The sequence below is a fragment of the Callithrix jacchus genome, chromosome 1 (assembly GCF_049354715.1).
Source record: "Callithrix jacchus isolate 240 chromosome 1, calJac240_pri, whole genome shotgun sequence".
NCBI lineage: Eukaryota > Metazoa > Chordata > Mammalia > Primates > Cebidae > Callithrix > Callithrix jacchus.
Window position 1 is genome coordinate 65927984 of NC_133502.1, and position 25164 is coordinate 65953147.

General features: G+C 38.3%; 2 protein-coding genes across 2 annotated transcripts in view; one reads left to right on the top strand and one right to left on the bottom strand.

Moving 5' to 3' along the window:
• Nucleotides 1–25164, top strand: part of LOC103791486 (uncharacterized) — an 86912-nt gene that overhangs the window by 43101 nt on the left and 18647 nt on the right. Inside the window, exons 6-7 of the mRNA XM_078345198.1 lie at nucleotides 9–9165; nucleotides 9530–9732. Coding sequence (XP_078201324.1) covers nucleotides 9699–9732 — 34 coding nt within the window. The 5' untranslated portion in view covers nucleotides 9–9165; nucleotides 9530–9698. The remainder of the gene's footprint in view (nucleotides 1–8; nucleotides 9166–9529; nucleotides 9733–25164) is intronic.
• On the bottom strand, nucleotides 19488–25164 carry KCNRG (potassium channel regulator). The gene has a single exon (XM_008991722.6). It carries the CDS (start codon nucleotides 22675–22677, stop codon nucleotides 22186–22188), a length of 492 nt encoding a protein of 163 aa, XP_008989970.2. The 5' UTR covers nucleotides 22678–25164; the 3' UTR covers nucleotides 19488–22185.

The following is a 25164-nucleotide window of genomic DNA, read 5'->3' on the forward strand; positions in this document are numbered from 1 at the left end:
ATTTTCAGTAATACGAGATGGTCTTGGTTTCTGTATTTTGGAGAATTTAGATTGGAGTTCATAGGTAAGAGTTCAGCAAATTTCAAAGCTAGCATGCAAATTCTTTATTTGGGTTAAACTACTGCTATTTGCTGATAAACATTTGTTCCCCCAGACCATTGTTAATATTTATTTGCTCCTCTGGAAAATAGGCCAGTAAATTTTTATGGTTTATTTTAAGTGATTGTCATAGTGAAAAGTACCCAAACCATTAAATAAAAATATTTTAATACCTACCTGCAAGGGTTGTTGATTTTTCTAAGGTATATACGGAAAATCAATGTTTAGATACCATTATTAGCAGTAGAAATAGTGACTGTTAACACATTTAGTGTTTATCCTTTGCCAGCAACTTTCACATTTGTAAATTTATTTAGTCCTAACAGCTACCCTCTGAGAAATGTATGTTGTTATCCATATGTTATGGGTAAGGAAACCAAGTCACAGAAATGGCATGCCTCATGTCACATAACTAGCAAGCCAGGGAGTCCAGGTTCAAGCTCAGATGGTTTGATTTCAAAGTTTATGCTTCTAGGAATTGTATCTACAGCTTCTCTCCGATAGCCAGCAAGAGGAAGAGGAGACAAAACTACATAAATACTAAACCATAAAATGCTCAAAATGATAGTGATGCCTTCCTTTTAGGTAGTACTTTTAGTTTTCAAAGTCCTTTTAGTCTTACTTTATTGTCTTGTTTAATGCTTCTTTAATGCCCAGGTCTTCACACGTTGTATTGACTACTTCCATTGAAATAGACATCAGAAATAGTATGAAAGGCTTGTAAGAACTTGTTTTAGAAGGAAAAAAAAAGTATTGGAGACTATAACTGACATTTTTACAACTTTTTGTAATGTCTTAAAGATAGGTTTGTATGTGAAAATACTGTACTGAGTACAAGTTATCTTCTCATATTCTGTAATGCTCCCACCACCAAGGAGTCATGTGCTGAGAAATATATTTGAGTAACAATGGAGATGAGGTGTCTGTGTGTCCATGTCCTGTGTGTATATGTGGTACATGGATATACATACAGACAAATGAATTTAATCAGAGCCCTTAATGTAATGGCACAGTTCCTTGAGAAAACTACCTTCATCCTATTGTACAAAGTAAGTCTACACAATCTAAAGGTCAGACTTGGTTGTTTTTAAAGTATTAAAGCACCAGGCCAGGCACAGTGACTCACGCCTGTAATCCCAGCACTGGGAGGCCTAAGTGGGCAGATCACCTGAGGTTGGGAGTTCGAGACCAGCTTGACCAACATGGTGAAACCCTGTCTACTAAATATACAAAAATTAGCCAGGCATGGTGGTACATGTCAGTAATCCCAGCTACTTGGGGGGCTGAGGCAGGAGAATCGCTTGAACCCAGGAGGTAGAGGTTGCAGTAAGCCAAGATAATGCCACTGCACTCCTGCATGAGTGACAGAGCAGAACTCTGTCTCAGAAAAAAAAAAAAAAAATATATATATATATATATATATACACACACACATATATGTATGTATGTATGTATATAGAAGCACCAAATGTCAATGTCATCTCGCTTAAGGGCATTGTCCCTCTTTGGATGCTTGCCAAAAACTAGAAGAGAAAATACACCTTTTGCAGCTTAAAGGCTGCAGACTACATAAATCCAAATTGTCGAATTTTAGACATAAAATTTTCTTAATTCATGTCAATTTAAAGATTTGGACTTCTAACAAGGCTTAATAATAATCACTAATTTCATTCTACCTCTTCTAGAGCAGTCATGGTAGTGTAGCAAATTTCTATTCATCCTTCATTTTCTTAGGTATTACCTCAGAAGGACAACCCCCTCCCACATATACACTTGTGTTGAAAATTAATGTCTGCCAGCTGGGTGCAGGGTCTTAGGCCTGTAATCCCAGCACTTTGGGAGGCTGAGGCAGGAGGATCACCTGAGGTCAGGAGTTCAAGACCAGCCTGGTGAACATGGTGAAACCCCATCTCTACTAGAAATACAAAAACTAGCTGAGCATGGTGGTGAGCACCTGTAATCCCAGCTACTTGGGAGATGAGGCATGAGAATCACTTGAATCCAGGAGGCAGAGCTTGCAGTGAGTTGAGGGTGCACCATTGCAATCCAGCCCGGGCAACAAGAGTGAAACTCCTTCTCAAAAAAAATAAATAACTGCCTTTTCTGTACTGTCACCCTTAAAACAGTCTCATTCCTTACATTAAATCATTATCTGATTTATATGCTTCTATATTTCCCTGCTTTTATCCTGTAAGCCTAATAGGCTTGAGCCCAGACTGTCTTACTGAAGTTGAACTCAGGTCATTTGGTGACTAGTATAGTAAATAGAGCTGGTAAACTCATATACATTCAGTAACATGTTAATTCTCTGATTAAATAATACATTGGCCGGGCGCAGTGGCTCACTCCTGTAATAGCAGCACTTTGGGAGGTTGAGGCAGGTGGATCACCTGAGGTCAGGAGTTCAAGACCAACCCGACCAACATAGTAAAACCCTGTCTCTACTAAAAATACAAAAATTAGCCAGGCGTGGTGGTGGGCCTGTAATCCCAACTACTCAGGAGGCTGAGGCAGGAGAGTTGCTTGAACCTGGGAAGTGGAGGTTGCAGTGAGCCGCAATTACACCATTGCATTCCAGCCTGGGCGGTGGCAAGACTACATCTTAAAAAAAATACATCGATATAAATATTGGCATGGCTACTTGGAAATTATTTTTGTCAGTAAAATTCTCCTAGTCTCATTCAGTTAGATCAAATTTATTTATAGATCATCAACATCACAGTTTCATTAAAGGATCAGAGGAAAAAAATGGGAAGCATGAAATAGTAATTGCCAAGTACAGTAATGGAGTTTCATGTCTAAAATAAGTCTTTGTAAGGGCTCTATTTCTCATTGAGATAATGTGCCAACTGAGGAAGAAATTTCACAAGGCCTCTTTTACCTCCTTGGTAACAAGGACAAGAGAAACCCTGATGATATAGCTGATGTAAATCTTAAGGAAAGTCTCTTAGCAGACTAAAATGGATTCTCAGATGTTCTTTCTGAGATGTTGCAAGAAAGCACTGTGGAGGTCAGGAATGCTAGTTGTTTTGCTGCTAGCTCAAGATTCAGGGTTTTTAAAGTTTTAAGTTGTAATACTTTCTAAAAGTATTTAATGGTTGTTTTTTCCATTTCATCATTCATCTGATTGGCCCTGTGGTTTCTCTACAGTTTATTCCTTAAGACAACTTCAAAATCCAAGGCAACCTTGCTTAGGCTGATGAATTCATATCAGCTTGTATGTTAAAATATACTCCAACCAGAAGAGGAGTTAGTAACTTCCTCTTTCTGCCTCATTAAGAAACTGTTTCACTTGTATCTGTTCTACCTGGATTGTAGGGTGTGACCCCTTTTCCTAGCATTGCATTTGTATTTTTCTCTGATTTCCCAGTATCTGAATTCTACCTGCCAACCCAAACCAACAGTACTCTGAGTCTGGATCTTGCCTGCCCAAATCCGTAGCATTCAAATGCTCTGGCCTGAAGTTGGCTTCTGGACTACTTTGTTTAGGGACCCACATATATTTCCAAATTAGGCCTTCCATGGAGAGAACTCCTTTTTTAAAAAGTAGCTGAGAATTCCCTTTTTTATTTATTTGGTTTTTTTTTTTAATTTTAATTTTTTGTTTGTTTTTTTGAGACAGAGGCTTGCTCTGTCACCCAGGCTGGAGTGCAGTGGCCTGATCTCGGCTCACTGCAACCTTCGCCTCTGGGGTTCAAATGATTCTCCTACCTCAGCCTCCTAAGTAGCTGAGATTACAGGCACACACCACCAGGTCCGGCTAATTTTTGTACTTTTAGTAGAGGGTTTTGCTGTATTGGCCAGGCTGGCCTCAAACTCCTGACCTTGAACTCCTGACTTTATGATCTGCTCGCCTCAGCCTCCCAAAGTGCTGAGATTACTGGTGTGGGCCACTGCGCCCAGCTGAAAATTTCCTTTTTTAAAGCTAAGTTTACTTTTCATCTTACCTGTTAGAGTGTTATAATTTTTTATATAAAATTCTGCTTAATTTTCATTTAATGTGTTCATTTAGAATGTATAATTTTATAATTTGATATCTAATATATTTTAACTAAACAAAATTTTTTATATATAAAGAAAACATTACAATAAAAACATCTGACAGCAGATAATACTATTTGAGTTAATACTGAATGATCTGATTTATTTAGCATGGCAATTTTAAAAAATAAATCTGAATTATAAGAATCCTATTTCCAGTACAGTCTTAAAATCTTAGGGCATTCTCTGTTTTTCAAAGTATTTACTTTTCATATTCAATATTTTTCTATTTAGTTTCTCTCAGTTGAAATGATAAAAGTTCTCATAGAAATAATAAAGTGACTTTTTTAGATTAAATCTTTTTTATAATTCAATTATCTTACTTGCTCTGATGGGGGAAAAATTATTTAACCATAGGTATATCTAAAAAAATAATTTAGGATTCATTGAAGAATTCATACAAGAATTAATATGCAAAATAAAGTGAAAATACAAATTATAAGTGAAAATGTTCATTAGATTAATTTGATGATGCTCATGTTGAGAATCTATAAGTTATTTTCTGCATTGTCCTCATTTTTAAAGTCTCAAACAATGAAACTTTTCTTACTTCTCAGTTATGTGTGTACAGCTATTCATTCATCCAACAAGTCTCTTTGTTCAGAGGTACTTGCCTCTGTTACCAGTCTCTTCAGTGTCATTGGGATGCATTTTATTAAGATAACAATTGAGCATGTACAAGAAGCTAAAGCTTACCCACAGGTTTAGAAGGCCATGAAATGAAGCAGAATAAAAGGTTATAATGTGCTACAATAAAATTTATATTTCTGAATATTATGCTAAAGAACTATTTTAGGTAGCTTGGTAACTTTGCCAGAGGAATGACAGTGTAAACAGAAGCTTAAACTGTTTCTATCCCAGAGAAGTTAATTGTGATCATATGCAAATACTTGAAAATTGGCTCTGCCATTGCTTAGTTGGGAGACCTTAAGCAAGTTACTGTCTTTGTCCAAGCTTTTAAATTTTAAGATATTGAACTTGACCCTGTCTTGTCACAAATTTTTATAATATTAAAAGGCAGCCTTCAACATATTTATTTTACAAACATTTAGTATACTATTACTTAAAATAGCAGACAGAAACAAATATAAACTCGTAGATTTATTTGGAAAATTCAGTATCATCTTAGAATTCTGGAAATTGTATTTAACTTTACCATTATAGAAACTATCTTGGCTGGGCTCAGTGGCCCACACCTGTAATCCCAGCACTTTGGGAGGCTGAGGCAGAAGATCACTTGAGGTCGGGAGTTTGGGACCAACCTGACTAACATGGAGAAATCCCATATCTACTAAAAATACAAAATTAGCCATGTGTGGTGGCACATGCCTGTAATTTCAGCTACTGGGGAGGCTGAGGCAGGAGAATCGCACCCAGGAGGCGGAGGTTGCAGTGAGCCGAGATTGAGCCATTGCACTCCAGCCTGGGCAACAAGAGTGAAACTCCATCTCAAAAAAAAGTATGTTGAATATTATTACATTTTATAAATAAAGATGTACCTTATTATCCAGTCTTATACAGTGCAGTAGTGTCTCCCATTTTCTACATTTTTAGTTACATGCAGTCAACTGAAGTCGAGAAATATTAAATGAAAAAGCTCAAGAAATAAACAATGCTTAGATTTTAAATTATGTGTCATTCTGAGTAGCATGATGAAATCTTGCACCATCTTCTAGGAAGGCAATCATCTCTTTTTCCACTGTATCTGTACTATGCTATAGACACTACTTGCCTGTTAGTTACTTAGTAGCCATCATGGTTATCAGATCCTTTGTCCTGGGATGGCAGTGCTTGTGTTCAAGTAACTCTTATTCATAATAGCCCCAAAGTGCAAGAGTAGTGATGCCTGCATTTTATTAAATTGTTTTATTTTGCTGTTATTCTTATTAATCTTACTGTGCCTAATTTATAAATAAAACTTTATCATAGATATATATGTATTTGAAAGCTCATAGCATATATGTAAAAAGTTTCATACTCTGCACAGTTTCAGGCATTTACTGGCGGTCTTGGAATGTATACCCTGTACATAAGGGTGAACTACTGTATTATGTGATACGGGTATAGAGGTTTTAAAAATTGTGCTGAAGGAGTTTTAAGCCAAGGATGTTTGATTACAGTTTTTCCTAAGATCAACATTTTTTTTTAAGTAGATTGCTAGTGACTAATGCAGGTTAACTAAAGCTTCAACTTGAATAATTTTATTTTTTTCCAAACTGAACAAAATCACATTGTATTTATGATTTCCCTACGCAATTTAAAGATGTACACTCTAAAGGATTAAAATTACAAACCTTTTCCATTATAACCTGTTAGTTGTTAGCAAGGCTATGTACTTGTAAATCTCTCCTACTGCCAGAAATTGTTTGGTTCAGAGGGGATTGGGTTATCAAGAATGACTGCTGCTTTTGTTCATGACCCTGTTCTGTGTAAGTGATAGAGTTTGACAGTTTCATTCATACGCAGATCTACTTTTTAATAGCATGATGATCTGAGATGGTAATAATTTGAGGTTTCAAATTCTGAAAGGAAGAATGAATATAGTTTTATTTAATAAGTTATTGTTAAAATACTACTTTTAAATGCCATGTTTTCTGCTTGCATTTTTATTTTTAAATTTTTATTTAGTTATTTTGTTTGAGACAGAGTCTCGCTCTTTTTACCCAGACTGGAGTGCAATGATGCAATCTCAGCTCACTGCACTCTCCCCACCTCCTAGGTTCAAGAGATTCTCCCACCTCACCCTCCCCAGTAGCTGGGATTACAGGCATGTGCCACCACACCAAGCTAATTTTGTATTTCTAGTAGAGACGAGGTTTCTCTGTGTAAGTCATTCTGGTCTCAAACTCCCTACCTCAGGTGATCCGCCCACCTCAGCCTGCCAGTGCTGGGATTACAGGCATGAGCCACTGCGCCTGGCCTCTGCTTGCATTTTGAAAGTGACATATCTTTATTATTAAGGGCCTATTCTAGGCCCAGTACTTCACTATAGTCTATAAAAGATGGTCCCTGCCAGCAAAGAACTGTTAACCTATATGGGAATATTATACTAACATACAATAAACAAGGGGAGAATAATGGAATGTAATTTCTGGCTTGCTAACCTGAAGTGTGGTAGAAGCTCAAAGGAAATGGGGACTTAAACCTATCAGAGAAGACTTATAAACTGAGATGAGGCTGGGTGCAGTGGCTCATGCCTGTAATCCCAGCACTTTGGGAGGCTGAGGCGAGTGAATCACCTGAGGTTGGGATGCTGAGGCGAGTGAATCACCTGAGGTCAGGAGTTCAAGACCAGCCTGGCCAACCTGGTGAAACCCCGTCTCTTCAAAAATACAAAATTTAGCTGGGTGTGTTGGTGTGCACCTGTAATCCCATCTACTTGGGAGGCTGAGACAGGAAAATCACTTGAACCCGGGAGGCGGAGGTTGCAGTGAGCAAGACTGCACCATTGCACTCTAGCTTGGGCAACAAGAGCAAAACTGTCTCAAAAAAAAGATAGGAAAGATGAGCTGGGCTTAAAAAGTGGTTAAGACTGATTATGTGAAATGAAGGAATGATAACTTGCAAGTGCAGAAAACAACATGAACCAAGACATGATGAAGTAGGAAGGAGTAGATACAGTAGAATGAAGGCAAAGAGTAGATATTAGGGAATTGGTAGGGAAATGAGTCTACCCAGGTTTGAGATTGTTTTCCTTCCTTTGTATAAGGTACCCTCATTTCTAATCAAAGAAAACAAGGGTATTCAGATTGCCTGCAGCCCTTCGAGAGCCATGGTGTGTTGCTTTGAAGAAAAAAAGAAAACAAAAACTTGTAAGAAATACTGAAAGGAAACCTAGGCATAAATAAGTTTACCTTAAATAATTGGGGGTCTGTGGCTTTTAACTCAGCAAATCAGGTGAGAAATCTTGAGAGGAAAGGGTTGCCTAGGCAAAATGCTACTATCTAGGATATTTTTTGCCTTAGGTAAGATTGACTTTACCACTGTGGGAATAATTGACTTTCCCACAATAATAATAATTGTGAATGAGTACCATAATACTGTTGTTAAACCAAAGAGAAATATTTTTTCAAACCTCAGATTTTCATCTAAGCCTTAGCTCACATTATTTACTACTAGAATGTCCTTTCACTCATCTTCAGTTGTCTAAACCTTAATGCTGTTTACCGCCTACATGAAATTTTTCCAGTTCACTTTTCCTCCTCAGCCAAAAAAATACCATTTCTCTCATTTGAGCTTCCATACCTGACTTAGAACAAATACATACTGCCTTATGGGAAGGGGCCATCTTACTCTTTATTGTATATTCTGCGAGACTAGCCTAGTGTCTTAAACATAGTGGGTGTTAAACAAGTGACCATTGATGCTGAAAATCAGCAGTAATACCTTCATGGTAAAGTAGTAGAAAGGCTACATGCCAGCTAGACAAAAATAGAAATATGCAGGTTATTTCCAGATAATTTAGGAGTGCTCTACCTTTTACTACTTCACTGACCAGAGCTCTTCTCATTCTATGCCAGCTATTAACATTCATTCCTCAGGTCTCAGCTACCTTAAAATATCATTTTTTTTCCACCAAAACCAGAAACATGTGGATAGGGGTATGAATAATCAGGCCTATAAAATTTCCATATCTTTTTGGAGGTTATTAGTGATCTAACTGATAATTTCTAACCTTTCCAATGAAGTGTGAAATCCTATAAAGTTTAAATCTTATTTTTTGGCCTTTAGTTGTGTATCTCTGAGGAGATAGGAAATGGTAGTGGTATAAAGAATCCCTACATTTAAAAATATTTTTCAAGAAACACCATTACCATAATCACAGAAATAAAAGCATTAAGGATTTGCTGTAATTCTTTATGGTTACTCTAAAATTAATGGAATGCTTTTGAATGCCTGAACTTCCTGGAGTCACCTTATTGAGTGATAATAGGCTTTCTCATAAATTTTCTTAGACAGGTTTATAAGAAACCAAATGCCTTTCCTGCTCTTCCCAGCTCTGCCTTTAAAAAAGAAACAAACCAGGCAAGTCACACCAAAACTTAAAAAATATATAAAAAGGCAAAGAAAGTTGTGGATCAAATAATTACTGTTTGTTTACCGCTGTGACATTTAAGTCATAATAAGGATTCATTTTTATGTATCCTTGTATAGCATTTATATAAAATTTATAGGACATTTATGTCTGTTTTCTAGAACTCGGTGAATAAATTACATTGATTGAAAAGTCTGTTGCTGTTGGTTTTGGTTTGGCTTTGAGGGTGGCTGACATATTTGTTATATTTACCTTTTAAACAAAAGTCAAGAATTCAACCAGCAATTAAATAATAATTCCTGTGATAAAGCACTTTACCTTCTATATTGATTTTCTTTATGACCTGTTTTCCAGGTGTAAATTTTGATATCACCATTGCTACCCTCCCCTCAAAAAAGGTGAGAACTGACTAAACTACTGGTACTTAGACCATGTGGAGAAGGAACTGAAACTGGAAACAGAAACAAGACGTCTGTACAGAGCAGAGTGTCAGACAATAGCTCACTTTAGTAGAGGGCAATAAATGCCACATGAGATGATCCCCTCAGCAGAAAACTGTAAGTAACTCTGGGGACTTGCAGGAGAATTGAACAGTTGTTTCTGCTGACTCAGTAAAAATGTCTTCATTTTATAATTTGTGGTCCGCATGCTTGTAAATTAAGATGCACTGAGTTGTCAAGTATGGACTTGTCTGGATTGTAGGTAGGAATTTAAGCCAAAATTGAATGTAGCATTCCCCCAGAAGTAACCTGGGATCTGTGCCATAAAACCTGAAGCAAAGGTTACATGAATTTGCATAGCTAGGTTAAAACTAGGCTATTGAGCTTTGCCTGGAAAACCAATTAGAGGATTTTAGTCTTGATGTAGCAGGGAATAGGGAGCATTATAGCCTGTTGACTTGTTTGGAATTAAATGCGGCAATACTATATATAGAAGTGTCTAAGAAGTCAAGTATGGTAGCAAGGAAACTGGGCATATGACTATTACAGTAATCTAGGGGTGAAAAAAACCTGAACAGCAATAGTGGCATGAGAAATGGAGGTGACATAATAAATTTGAGATATTTCAAAGAAAAAATTTTTGAACATCATGATGGGTTGGATAAATGGGAGGTGTAAAAGATTATACGTTTTCTATACTGGAAGACAGTGACAGTATCACTAGAAAAAAGGAGGCAAGAAAGTAGTTTAAGGCCAGGCCATGGCTCATGCCTGTAATCCTAATACTTTGGGAGGCAGAGGTGGACGGATCATGTGAGGTCAGGAGTTCGAGACCAGCCTGGCCAACATGGTGAAACCCCACCTCTACTAAAAATACAAAAATCAGCTGGATGTGGTGGCTCATGCCTGTAATCCCAGCTACTCGGGAGACTGAGTCAGGAGAATCACTTGATCCCAGGCAGTGGAGGCTCCTGCTGCTACACTCCAGCCTGGGTGATAGAGTGACTCTGTCCAAAAAAAAAAAAAAAAGAGAAAGGAAAGGTAAGGAAAAGAAGAGAAGAAAGAAAAGGAAACTAAGGGGAAATATGTCCCATTTTTGCAATGTATTTGTGATATTTAGACATTAAGTTTGAAATGCCTTCATTTAAGGTCCCTGGATATACAAAACTGGAGTTTCATGTAAAAGTCAGGCTGGAAAGGTAAATTTGGCAGTTACATAAAGTTGATAAGGCTAGAAAAGCTGACTGAAGCTCTTTATGAAGGACTGTAGGTCCCTTTCTAAGTAAATAAACAATTTCATTAGGTATGTAATCTTAGACATTTTTAAAATTGAATAACTCTACCTTTTTTTATAGTGTCGTATCTCCAGCCTGTGCCTGTTAGAAAATCCCTACACTTACATCAGTTATGAGAATCAGTGACTGAAACATGTTAATAATACTCTTGAACCTTACTTTCTCTTAGTAAAATGAAGATCTTTCCCAGTATTAGGCTAAGGGAATGAAAATGAGAACTTAAAGTCCAAATAATTCAGTCAGTTAAAACTTTATAAAATTGACATGGCTTTAATTTCTCAAATGGAAAGCAAGTAATTGAATTGGGGGAAGTGTGCTAGTCTCCAGTTTCAAGAAACAGTACAGCACAAAGACCTGGCATTCTAGCTGAAGAGCTGTAATAATAAACAGAAATTTGAAAACCAGGAAGACAAGTTTTCCAAGAGTGCGACTGTGGCATTTCAAAGGAGATTTAACAAGAAATTCCGGAAGATGGCCAAAAATAGGTTTAGATAATTGAGATTCCTTATTTGAATACTTGTTTTTGATGGAGAAGCACACAAGAGGAAATGAAGGTTCTGTCTAAGGTCTGAAACTTTTTCTCACCCTAAAGCAGGTTTGCTTCTGAAGAAAACTTTTAGCCAAAAAAAATCAAATAGGAATTCAGTGATGCTTAGATTGTAGGAGTTTAAAAAGTGACCAATGCAACCATTTTTAGTAAATTAATTGAAAGCAAATATTTTGGTTTTCTAGAAGCAAAACCTTGTTTTGTGGGATTCCTGTTTGTAAAGTTAGTATCACCGTTTACCCAGTTATTACTTGCCATAAGAAATAGCCTCCCAGCATCAGACAGAAATACGATGTTATTCTATGTCTTTGTTTTTTTATTCTAGTCATAAAACAGCTTCTGAAATTGATTTTTAATATGGTCTTTTTTAATGATATGTAAGGAAGCCTTAAAATGTTAATCTGCATTTTCAAATTAGTCTTATAAAACCTCAGTAATATGTCTTCTGGGTATATCAGGATCTTTTGGACCATTTTACCTTAATTCTTGGACCACTTGATTAATCCAAAGTCAGTAAACCTATGACCTCAAATTGGGTTATCCAGAACTGGGAATATTTTTGTATTTCTATTCTATTTACATCTGACTTACCTGCCTGGTCTGCTAACTTCTCCTTTCTTTTCATGACTCCTAAGTTATGGAGGTAAGTAAAGATTTACTATCAATTATAGTCATGTGACATTCATTTTGAATTTACATTCTCTTAGTTTTTTTAATTGCTAAGCACTCTTGTAGCATTACATTTTTCTTAGCAAATTAGGTATATCTCAATTTTAACTGGACTATTTTACTCTTTAAATGTACAGTTTTGTGTAATTTGCAACAAGTTTATATCCCTATAAACATTTATATTTTCATCACATTTCCATGTGGCATTACCCAAGTAAACTTCTAATTGAAGATACTCTGGGGTGCTTTCTGTAATCTGTAACTTGAATCAACTCTTTCAGACTGTATTATTTAAACTGTCCTCATCCATCTTTGAATCTACTATAAATCTTGTTTTTCCAAGCGTCTGTTGACTTGGAGACCATAGTTTGCAAATGTTTCAGTTCAGCTCACTTGAGCCTGTTAGATGCACAACACTGTTGGGGAGTATGAAGACCACTATAGCATAGTCTCAGTCCTTATCTTAAAAGAACTCATGGAACCTTAAACATTGCAGCCAGATTTCTTTGGAGGTCTCTTGTTACAAAAAGGGTAGACCAGGTGCAGTGGCACATGCCTGTAATCCCAACACTTTGGGAAGGTAAGGTGGAAGGACTGCTTGAGCCCATAAGTTTAAGACCAGCCTGGGCAACACAGTAAGACTTCATCTTTACAAAAAGAAAAAATTAGTCAGGCATGGTGGCATGCATTTTTAGTCCCAGGTACTCAAGAGACTGAGGCTGGAGGATAGCTTTAGCTCTGGATTTTGAGGTTACAGTGAGCCATTGTAGCACCATTGCACTCTAGCTGGGTGACAGGGTGAAATACTGCTTCAAAAAAAAAAACACACACACACACACACACACACACACAAACCACCAACAACAAAACCAAAATCAAAAGAGTAAAATAAATCTTTCCTATTTGGCCTCATACTCATGAACCCAAAGAAATTCACATTCTTTCCAGAAGTGTTGTGAAATGATGAAGAATAATATGAAATAGAAAGTTATTTGGTATGTTTTACCCTGTTGATAAAAAGCCATTTTTTAAATAAAAAGCCATTTGTTTTAATGATTTCTGGATTTTGAGGTTTTGATGTGAAATATGAAGGTGCAGAAGACTACCTACTTAAAACCCGTTGTGTGGTTAAACAAGTCTTCAGTACAGTTTAGTTTTGGGAGCAAGGTCTTAATTATTTTGCTACATGTTTAGTTCTCTTTTTATTCTGTGCCATGCTTAATATCCATTTTCCATTTTCACCCATGTGAGACTTTAGCTTTTTATCCATGAAAATATTTTTGTGATTGAATCTATCTCATAATTAAATATTAAGGCATTTTAGATGATGAGTTTTTTCATAAAAAATTGTACTTTTCCTTTATAATAGGCCCAACAGAAATTCTAATAATATTTTTTTTGAGACAGAATCTCACTCTGTCACCTAGGTTGGAGTGCAGTGGCACAATCTCAGCTCACTGCAACCTCCACCTCCCAAGTTCAAACGACTCTCCTGTCTCAGCCTCCTGAGTAGCTGGGGACTACAGGCACATGCCACGATGCTCAGCAAATTTTTGTAATTTTTGGTGGATACAGGGTTTCACCATGCTGGCCAGGCTGGTCTCCTGACTTCAGGTGATTTGCCCGCCTTGGTGTCCCAGAGTGCTAGGATTACAGGCATGAGCCACCACACCTGGCTAGAAATCCTAATAAGTCTTGAGGTATAGTTCTATAGCAAAGCTGGTAATTGCAGTTTTTTGGAGTTTTTTGTTGTTGTTGTTGTTAATGTTGTTTTCAAATAGAGATGGGGGTCTCACTCTGTTGCCCAACCTGATCTCAAACTCCTGGGCTCAAGGATCCTCCTGTCCTGACCTCTCAAAACGCTGGGATTATAACCACCATGCCCAGCCCAGTACTTGTGTTTTTTACTAGGACATTGATATTCCAGAAATATAAGTATTTATTTTGTAATTTTAAAATTTCCTCTCTTTATTTCTGAGCATTTGTTTAGAAATGCTAAGTCTGGGCAGCCAGGTGAGGTGGCTCATGCCTGTAATCCCAGCACTTTGGGAGGCCAAGGTGGGCAGATCACCTGAGGTCGGAAGTTTAAGACCAGCCTGACCAACATGGAGAAACCTCATCTCTACTAAAAATAAAAAATTAACTGGGCATGGTGGCACATGCCTGTAATCCCAGCTACTTGGGAGGCTGAAGAGAATTGCTTAAACTCAGGATGTGGAGGTTGCAGTGAGCCGAGATCACACCATTGCACTCCAGCCTGGGCAATAAGTGTGAAACTCTGTCTAAAAAATATGCTAAGTCTGCTCTCTCCCATGGGTCCTTTGGCTCCAGGAAGGTAATAAATTTCATAAATTTTAGGAAATTATTTTAGAAAATTTCCTCACAGTTGCATTGTAACTTGCTAAACAGTCAACTTTCCTAGCCCAGAGGAAAAATAGTAAAATACAGGAGATTGAGTGCTCTTTGCAAATCTTTTATTACCCCAGCATAGTCTCTAGTGGGATAATTCTCTATTGATATGAACATTTCTGTGATTTATGACAGAGAATCAGTACAAAAGTTTATAAAGCAAAGCTGAAGTTTGTCAGTTGAAAATGGTATATAGGACAAATTAGAAATAGATTATGATTCCCTAAACCATATATTTCTCAAGCTGCTTTCTTGTGACCATTTGATACTACTTCAGGCTCCTAATTTCAAATACATTTTTAAAGCAGCCCAAATAGGCCAGGCACAGTGGCTCATGCCTGTAATCCCAGCACTTTGGGAGTCTGAAGTGGGTGGATCATCTGAGGTCAGTCTTCGAGACCAGTCTGGACAACATGGTGAAATATCACCTCTATCATAAATACAAAAAATTATCTAGGAGTGGTGGCACGTGCCTGTAGTCCTAGCCACTCAGGAGGCTGAAGTGGGAGGATTGCTTGAACCTGGGAGGTGGAGGTTCAGTGAGCTGAAATCGCAGTACTGCACTACAGTCTGGGTAACAGAGACCCCGTCTCAAAAAAAAAAAAAAAAGCCTGAATTAATCTTGATTTTACCATACCCTAAGAACTCTTTATAATTACCATTTGTATATTAAATCCAAGAGTAATTAAGCATTAGAGCTCTTTTTCAGAAAATGTTTGTAGGGAGAACTTCTAATCACTTATCAGGTAAATTATTGAGGTTCAAGAATCATAAGCTAAAATCTTGGTGCCTTGGCGAGGCATGGTGGCTCACACCTGTAATCCCAGTGCTTTGAGAGGCCAAAATGGGAGAATCACTTAAGGCCAGGACTATGGACAACATGTGAGACCTGGTTTCTACATAAAGTAAAAAATAACAACCCTGGCATGGTGGTGTGCACCTATAGAGTCCCAGCTACTTGGGAGGCTGAGGTGGGAGGATCACTTGAGCCCAAGAGTTTGAGGCTGCGCAGTAAGTTATGATTACGCCAGAACTCACTACATCTTCCAACTCCTGCACTCTGGCCTGGTGACAGAGTATTATATAAAGAGTATTAAATAAATAAATCTTTGATGCCTTGTCAGAAATGAAACTGTGAGTTATAAAAACATGCTGAGGCTGGGCACGGGGGCTCACGCCTATAATCCCAGCACTTTGGGAGGCCGAGGCGGGTGGATCACTAGGTCAAGAGATCGAGACCATCCTGGTCAAGAAGGTGAAACCCCGTCTCTACTAAAAATTTAAAAATTAGCTGGGCATGGTGGTGCGCGCCTGTAGTCCCAGCTACTCGGGAGGCTGAGGCAGGAGAATTGCTTGAACCCAGAAGGCAGAGGTTGTGGTGAGCCGAGATCATGCCATTGCACTTCAGTTTGGGTAACGAGAGAAACTCCGTCTCAAAAATAAAAATAAACATGCTGAAACAAACATAACAGGGAAAATTATGTAATATTTGTACATATTTATGGGGTGCATGTGATATTTTGTTACATGCATAGAATGTGTAATGATCAAGTCAGGGTACTTAGGGTATCCAGCAGTTGGATCAATTTTTTCTAATTTTTTTTTTTTTTTTTTTTTTGAGATGGAGTTTTGTTACCCAGGCTGGAGTGCAATGGCGCGATCTAGGCTCACTGCAACCTCCGCCTCCTGGGTTCAGGCAATTCTCCTGCCTCAGCCTCCTGAGTAGCCGAGATTACAGGCATGCGCCACCATGCCCAGCTAATTTTTTGTATTTTTAGTAGAGACGGGGTTTCACCATGTTGACCAGGATGGTCTTGATCTCTGGACCTCGTGATCCACCCGCCTCGGCCTCCCAAAGTGCTGGGATTATAGGCATAATCTTGGCTCATAAGCCTTCATGGAGAAGAAAAATGGAAAGATGTATTGAAGGTAGGACATATACCAAAGCACCAAGTACATGGAGTTGTCTAGAGAGCACCAATCATTATGGCTTAAGCACAGTTGGGGTCTGGCTGCCCAGAGACTGCATGGTAGCAGGTGAAGCCAAGAGTTAGGCTGAGTATAGATTTGGCTAACACATATGCCCTAAATATGTAATGAAACAAAAAAATGGAAATTTCTATTTACAAGAGAACAGACAACTTCATTTATTTATCTGAGATTGTTCTGGTATGATGATAGTCTCTGGTTTGGGTATTTCTTTTTCTCTTTTTTTTTTTTTTTTTTTGAGAAGTTTCGCTCTTGTTACCCAGGCTGGAGTGCAATGGTGAGATCTCGGCTCACCGCAACCTCCGCCTCCTGGGTTCAGGCAGTTCTCCTGCCTCAGCCGCCTGAGTAGCTGGGATTACAGGCACGCGCCACCATGCCCAGCTAATTTTTTGTATTTTTAGTAGAGACGGGGTTTCACCATGTTGACCAGGATGGTCTCGATCTCTTGACCTCATGATCCACCCGCCTCGGCCTCCCAAAGTACTGGGATTATAGGCTTGAGCCACCGCACCTGGCCGGTTTTGGTGTTTCATTGATGATGAGTGCTTCAGGGCTTTTTATCCTTTCAAAGCTATAGTATTCAGTTTTGTCTTAAGAGGATACTGTTCTAGTACTGACCAAATGAAAGCCTTCCTTTAATACAGTGTCAATCAATAAGCCGAGGACATTTGTTCCATTGGCCAATTTTCCGTTATCAGGTTTTAGAGAAACATACCGAGGACACAGAAAAAGCTTAATTATAATGCATCCCTTTAATAACTAGCAAAACTACACACATAAATTTTACTTACAACCTTACAGGCATCATACCATCTCAAGACAGACTTTTTTTTGAGATTTAATTGAAAAATTCCAATCAATAATTTCAGGGGCTGAAAATCAAGACCTTGCTGTGATTTTGAGAGTAATTTCAATTCCATATTTAGAAGTAAACCAACACTCATCAATTTGAGAGATTATTTTCTAAAGAAAACAGTTTGATCAAACAATTAAATTGTCTTATTTTTTTATGTAACTTTTCAATTTTGTTTTGAATTTGCTACTTTTGATTTAGTTGATTAAATCAAACATTTTAATGAATGCTGTGCACTTACAATTTCCCCTCCAGATCTAGTCTTATCAATTATTAGTAGTGACATTATGGATTTTTCTTTGTGACTTATTCCTATCAAATCCACCTTTTTTTTTTTTTCAGGTGAAATTTTGCATATATAAAATATCAAGAAGATTTTTATTGTCATTTTTTATGCAATAACTTTCCATTGTCAAAGAGCACAACTTGGGGTCAAGAGCCTCTGGATTGGGCCAGCCTCGGTGGCTCATGCCTGTAATCTTAGCACTTTGGGAGGCTCAGGTGGGTGGATCACTTGAGATCAGGAGTTTGATACCAGCTTGACCAACATAGTGAAACCCCATCTCTACTTTAGAAAAAAAAAGCAAAAGCCCGGTGCAGTGGCACACACCTGTAATCCCAGCACTTTGAGAGGCCGAGGCAGGCAGATCACCTGAGGTCAGGAGTTCAAGACCACCAGCCTGGCCAACATGGTGAAACCCTGTCTCTAATGAAAGTACAAAAAAATTAGCCAGGTGTGGTGGCAGGTGCCTGTAATCTCAGCTACTTGGTAGACTGAGGCAGGAGAATTGCTTGAACCCAGGAGGTGGAGGTAATAGTGAGCTGACATTGCACCACTGTACTCCAGCCTGGGTAAATGAGTGAAACTCCATCTCAGAAAAAAAAAAAAGTACAAAAGCCTCTGGAGTGGAAAGAGCAAAATCTATTCCCTGAGCTGCTCCACAGAATCAATGTAGTATACAAAACCAGTTCAAGAAAAATGCACATGAACTTTTCAGATTAGCTATCTGTTGCCTTTAATATTGTCAGCATAACACATCTGCATGGATACAGCTCTTTGACTCCTTTCTTATCTGCCATCAAAGATGTTTTCATAAAACTCTTTGTGTCCTCCCACCATTTGTTTATGAGATATGAAGAAATAGCTAACTTATGCTGGGTGTAATGGCTCATGCCTGTAATTCTAGCATTTTGGGAGGCCGAGGTGGGCAGATCATAAGGTCAGGAGTTCAAGAACAGCCTGGCCAACATAGTAAAATCATGTCTCTACTAAAAATACAAAAATTTGCTGAGCATGATGCTGTATGCCTGTAGTCCTAGCTACTCGGGAGACTGAGGCAGGAGAATCACTTGAACCTGGAAGGTGGAGGTTGTGGTGAGCTGAGATCATGCCACTGTACTCCACCCTAGGCAACAGAGCAAGACTCTGTCCCCCCCGCCACAAAAAAAAAATTCAAAAACTTAGCTTGGCATGGTGGGGGTGCCTGTAATCCCAGCTACTTGGGAAGCTGAGGCAGGAGACTTTCTTGAACCCAGGAGGCAGAGGTTGCAGTTAGCTGAGATGGTGCCACTGCACTCTGGCCCAAGTTGCAGTTAGCTGAGATGGTGCCACTGCACTCTGGCCCAAGTTGCAGTTAGCTGAGATGGTGCCACTGCACTCTGGCCCAAGTTGCAGTTAGCTGAGATGGTGCCACTGCACTCTGGCCCAAGTTGCAGTTAGCTGAGATGGTGCCACTGCACTCTGGCCCAAGTTGCAGTTAGCTGAGATGGTGCCACTGCACTCTGGCCCAAGTTGCAGTTAGCTGAGATGGTGCCACTGCACTCTGGCCCAAGTTGCAGTTAGCTGAGAGGGTGCCACTGCACTCTGGCCCAAGTTGCAGTTAGCTGAGATGGTGCCACTGCACTCTGGCCCAAAAGAAAAGGCTAACTTAGATTAGTTCAAGCAGAAACCTAAACTATCTGTAGTTTTAAGGGATAAAAGGATACCTGGGGACATCCCTAACCTTCTAATGATCATGCTTGAAGTAGAGTGGTTTTTGTAGCTTACATTTAGAAACTCATTCTAGGCAAAGAAACCAATAGTAAAATCTAAAAATTATCAAACTGCAAAGCACATCTCAAAAAATGTTTATTATGTTTGATACAACAGATTCTCAATATTAGCAAATCATTTCATTTACCCCCAAGCCCCAGATCTTGACTGTATAGTCTAGAAATGTTTGTCTAAGAGAAAAAATGTTACAGAATATCTCATAAAAGAATTAAGATACAAATAGTATATACAGATAGTAGGTGGTAACAAAGTGGAATGTACTTGCAAGAAATCACCAACTAAAAAATACTTGACTCCCTTTGAGGACAAATTGAAAAATAAAAAGATTTCAGGGCACACAAAGAAAGGACAGAATAGAAGAAACGAATAAGAAGTAGAAAGTCTAAACTTATTTTTAAAATTTAAAAGCAACTACACTTTTCCATTTGAGCCAGTTCAAAAAGAAGTCAAATAAAGACTCTAGAATCCTGTGACCAACCATAACTTGAGATTGATAACGTGGTATCACATGAAAGGCCATCTGAAAGATGCAAGCGAAGTACTTCTAGTACTGTGAACTTGAGAGATAATAACAGAGCAACCTGCTAGGATAACCCTGAGTGATAAAACATATTGATGGCACAAAATGAATATGGTGAATGATACACCAGACGATTGGGCACCATTTAGGCTCACTTCTCCATTTTCCAAACCTTCCAAAAATATCTGAATAGACAGATTTAGACCAGGGAGTGAGCAAAAAATAAAAATTATTGCTAGTTAGGCAATTATATACTACAGGTGGACCTTTTAAGGCCAGAGTTTTCATCCCAATCACTGGAGATACCCATAATGTCACTGTATTCGGATTGGCTATCTCTACTTTTACATTGGTACTGTCTAAAAATTGACAAACATTTATGGAAAAAATTTTGAGCTTCAAACAATTGAATACCATTTGGTGATGCAAGTACATGCTAATTTTAAAATAGCTTCTGGTTTTGGAATTATTATGGACGTCTAAATTTAATGTCTTTCTTACATTATGATGGGTAAAACTTTTGTGCTCTTTCTAAAACACAAACATGTAACATAAAAAGGGGAAACCATTTGGCACTGTGTACACACACTAAAATCCCAGTTTTAGTTTCTAGTCATGTTTTTCAAGTAACAATTACTTTCTCCAAATTTATGGTTTTTAAAGATTATTTTGTATTTCCAGGACATCTTCTTTTGACCTACTGTGTTTCTTCTTAAAATCAATGACACTTTTTTTCTTTAGGTTTCTGATTTTTTGAAGCATGATCCCCAAAGAGGTCATAATCACTCAAATTTTAAAAACCAAAAAAATGATCGTTTTCTTAAGTATCCCATCAATGATAATAAAGTTGTACTGAGGTTTGAGATAAAGATAAGGCATTCGGTTTTCTTCACAATCAACCTACTAGCTTAGCTAGCTCTTTTTTCCCCAAAATATTTCAACCTCTTTGGATGGACAGGAAGTTATAAATTGTAAACACTTAAGAATGGTCATACATGGTTATATTACCTAGTGTCCTCCAGTTGGTAAGCAAGACCAAAGGATGTGTTGTTAAGAGAGACACTGGTATCCTTCCTGTTGGCTACTGCTGAAGTTAAGAAAATATCTTAAAATATGGCTACCCTTACCAAAAAAAGTATATTTTAAATGCTACCAATAAAGAACACATGCAGGATTTTCTTTTCCTCCTAAAAATGAAAGCCAGCTCACACCTGTAATCCCAGCACTTTGGGAGGCTGAGGCAGGTGGATCACGAGGTCAAGGGATCGAGACCATCCTGGTCAACATGGGGAAACCCCGTCTCTACTAAAAATACAAAAAAATTAGCTGGGCATGGTGGCATGTGCCTGTAATCCCAGCTACTCAGGAGGCTGAGGCAGGAGAATTGCCTGAACCCAGGAGGTGGAAGTTGCGGTGAGCCGAAAGATTGCGCCATTGCACGCCAGCCTGGGTAACAAGAGCGAAACTCCATCTCAAAAAAAAAAAAAAAAATTAAAGCCAGCTTTCACAGTTGGTAAAATAATGGTAGGACAGCATTAAGACATTTTACAGGGGGAAGAAATGTTTGTGACAGCAGAGTGGAAATCAGTCTTAGGATCCAGCCAAGAATAACAGAGGGAGAAAGTAAAGAATTAACTCAGGAGCAACTATCCTTAACATACTGACAGCCTATCCCAATATTTTGAGTTGTTTAAGAGCCAAGGCTGTAACAGGATACCAAATTTGCCATGAGATATGTCTTTAAGGATGTTTAAAAATAAAGTCAGCTGAATAAAAAACAGTAGTTGAATCATAAGAACTGAAAGAACAAATTATATAGTGTATAAGAAATCAAGAGAAACCAGTGAGTAAGCCTTTATGTGAACCACTGAAAGAATCTTTTAAAAATAACGCAATTCTTTTCTAAGTTCAATTCATTAGCAATGGAACATAATCTATAAAATTATTTTCTCCCATTATTTGAATGTCCATAGTCCCAGTTTTTTCTAGGCAGTCTTCATTTATTCATTTTGTCCCACCTAGTAGCCCCTTTCCTTCTAAAATGTATCCCAGTTTGGAAAATAATTATTTGGTCATTTCCAACTCCACTAGTTACCCCAAAACATGATTTTGAATAATCATCTTTTACAGGAGAAGTGGCAGGCCTGAGAAACTTCAAATTTTGAGGGAAACATCACAACCTGATATACAAGAGAGATACTGCAAAGTACAAAATACCTGACACCAGTCTGGTTGTCAGACCTGGAAAACCAGGTCATGGAAGAAGGTCTTTGTGGCAGGCAGTGGAAGTAAGGTCATCTGAGGTGGGAAAGAGTTACTACTCCAGGTTGGTGCTGAAGGTTGTTCTGTAAACATTGTAATCCTCCCAGTTAGCATCTCAATTGTTTTGCTGCAGGAGCCTAACACCCTGAAAAAATCTTGAGTGTTCTGGCTTAGGAAATGCACCTCCACAAGAGCAGGTCTTGGCTGTAGCAGGTATGGGTTTAAGAGATCAACCAGAGAATGAAGTTCATAGAAAAGAGCCTCTCTCAAAAGCCTAACATAGTCTGAAAAGTTAGTGGGTAATAAAAGCTGGTGAGTTCTCAGAAAATCTAAGATGAATCTAAATAAAACACCATCTCTGTCTACAAAAATCTGGCCACCGACCATCTTGAATTCTTGGTCTCTGCCATCTAACATGCATGCCAAACGAGAAGGAAACAGCTTTATCATAGAAAACCTTGTCATGAGTATCTTTCCTCCCACATTCTAAGTGACCAGTTCCTGACTACTCATTCTTCCCTCACTTCAAACTAGAGGCTACCATCAGCCACACTGAGGAAATCAACCTACCATAAGTGTTGCTAGTCACACATGATTACACAATGGAGGGGAGGAAAGAATAACAAAAACCAGAGACTTAGATTCCCAGGTAACTACTGTAAGGTAAATAGTGTCTCTATAGCTGTGTTTGCAAATTTGAGTTGCCTGGAAACTTGCAGTATACAAAATGAAAAAGCAACAGATGAGGAACTAAATAGTTTAAGGAAAACTGCCAATATATCTGAAGATAGACATCAAATGGATTCCTGTCTTCCATTGTAAAAAATTCGCCATGAAAACCTGGTAAACTACACACACACACATTTTAAAATTACTGGGAAGGGAAAAGCACTTCTCCCTCCCCATACTTCCTGTCTACTATGCAGGGGTTGGACTTAAACGATGATCTCCTTAGCAATTTAGTGGCTAAATTTTATGTGTTAGGAATGAGACAGCCATTACCTCTCCTGGCAAGCTCAATTTTACTCTTCTCATAGCTAGAAGGAAATAATTTCTTCTGTGCTTTAAATTTAGTTGCCACCTTTTATCCTGTCCCCATGTTTATTGCCTCCTCTCAACCAAATTAAAGGAAGACTGAGGTAAATATCTCTATTTTCATAAAGTCTATTCTACTTAATGGGCTTTCAAGGAATATCTCACTCTATGACAGAAATAAGGCAGACTAGAGAGCAGTTATAAGGTTAGTTCTTTGTTATATGAATTCTAAGCAACGTGAGTTTATGAAAGAATCTTCATCTCATATGAGCAGACAACAGCATTAATGTTCAGCTGATTAATTTGTACTTTGTAATAGCTGTTTCATCTGTTTTGAAATTAGTCTTACTACACTAAACATTGTTTCTGTAAGCAAGTGGTTTGGTTGTACAGTTGCCATCTTTGAAACACAGCACATAGCTGCCAGAAAAAAGGTAGTCTTCCCATTTCCTCATCTTGCCATGTGTTTGAGGTTTTTTTGTTGTTTTTTTTTTTTTTTTTTTTTTGGTAGACTGGGTCTCACTGTGTTTACTAAGCTGGTTTCAAACTGGAACTCCTAGCCTAAAACAGTCCTCCACATCAGTGTCCCAGAATGCTGAGATTACAGACATAAGCCACCATGCCCAGCCACTGGATCTTTCTTTAACCTATCTATGCTTTTGCTTGCACACCCACCTAACATTTCTAGTTGATCATCTTCAGTGAAAACTACAAAAAGGAGAAAAGGGCAGACTGAAAGCTCCACTCTCCTAAAAATGTAAACTTACCAGAAAAAAATGCCAGGTTTTTTATGTACCACAATTTGGGGATAAAGGAATTAGCTCTCTGTAGAAAGTTTTGGAAATGTAATTCATTAGTATCTTCAGTTGTGTGTGTGTGTGTGTGTGTGTGTGTGTGTGTGTGTGTGTGAAATCTTCTACAATATATTTCATTAGAGCATGATCACTGTCAAAAAAAAGTGCTTTAAGAGTAGTCTTTGGCTGGGCATGGTGGATCACGAGGTCAGATGATTGAGACCATCTTGGCTAACAGTGAAACCCTTTCTCTACTAAAAATACAAACAGTTAGCCAGGCATGGTAGCACACACCTGTTACCCCCGCTACTCAGGAGGCTGAGGCAGAACTGCTTAAACCTGGGAGACAGAGGTTGTGGTAAGCCAAGATCACGCCACTGCACTCCAGCCTGGGTGACAGTAAGACTCCCATCTCAAAAAAAAAAAAACGAAACAAAAAAACAGTAGTCTTTACTGCATGCTTGAACATTCACTATTATACTACTTATACCTCATCAATATAATATTAGATCATATGATCTCTCACCTATTTTTATCACAGCATAAATACAACCAATATTTGAGGTGGATGCTTATTTCAAAAGCACTCTTTAAAAAAAAGGGAGGGGTTCATGGCCGGGCACAGTAGCTCACACCTGTAATCCCAGCACTCTGGGAGGCTGAGGCAGGTGAATCACAAGGTCAGGGGTTTGAGACCAGCCTGGCCAACATGGTGAAATCCCATCTCTACTAAAAATACCAAAAAAAAAAAAATTGGCTGAGCATGGTGGCAGGCGCCTGTAATCTCAACTACTCAAGAGGCTAATAATGCAGGAAAATCACTTGAACCTGGGAGGTGGAGGTTGCAGTGAACCAAGATCATGTCACTGCACTCCAACCCAGGCAGGAGTGCGAGACACTGTATTCAAAAAAAAAAAAAAAAGCGGGGGGGCTGTTTAGGTCTATACTACTAAATTTCACTTTTCTCTTTATGCTACCTAATTTGAACAGTATGGTATATATGCTACCTAATTTGAACATTATTTTTGGAAGGAATACTTTTGGAGGAAAATGACTAGAACCGTTGACCAAATCTGAATTACTACTATCTATTCTCCAACAATTTCTAACAAAAGACAGAACT

What these genes read in the sequence shown, in the direction of transcription:
- KCNRG (XM_008991722.6), bottom strand. Translation starts at nt 22,677, where the DNA reads ATGACAAGGTTTTCTATGATAAAGCTGTTTCCTTCTCGTTTGGCATGC.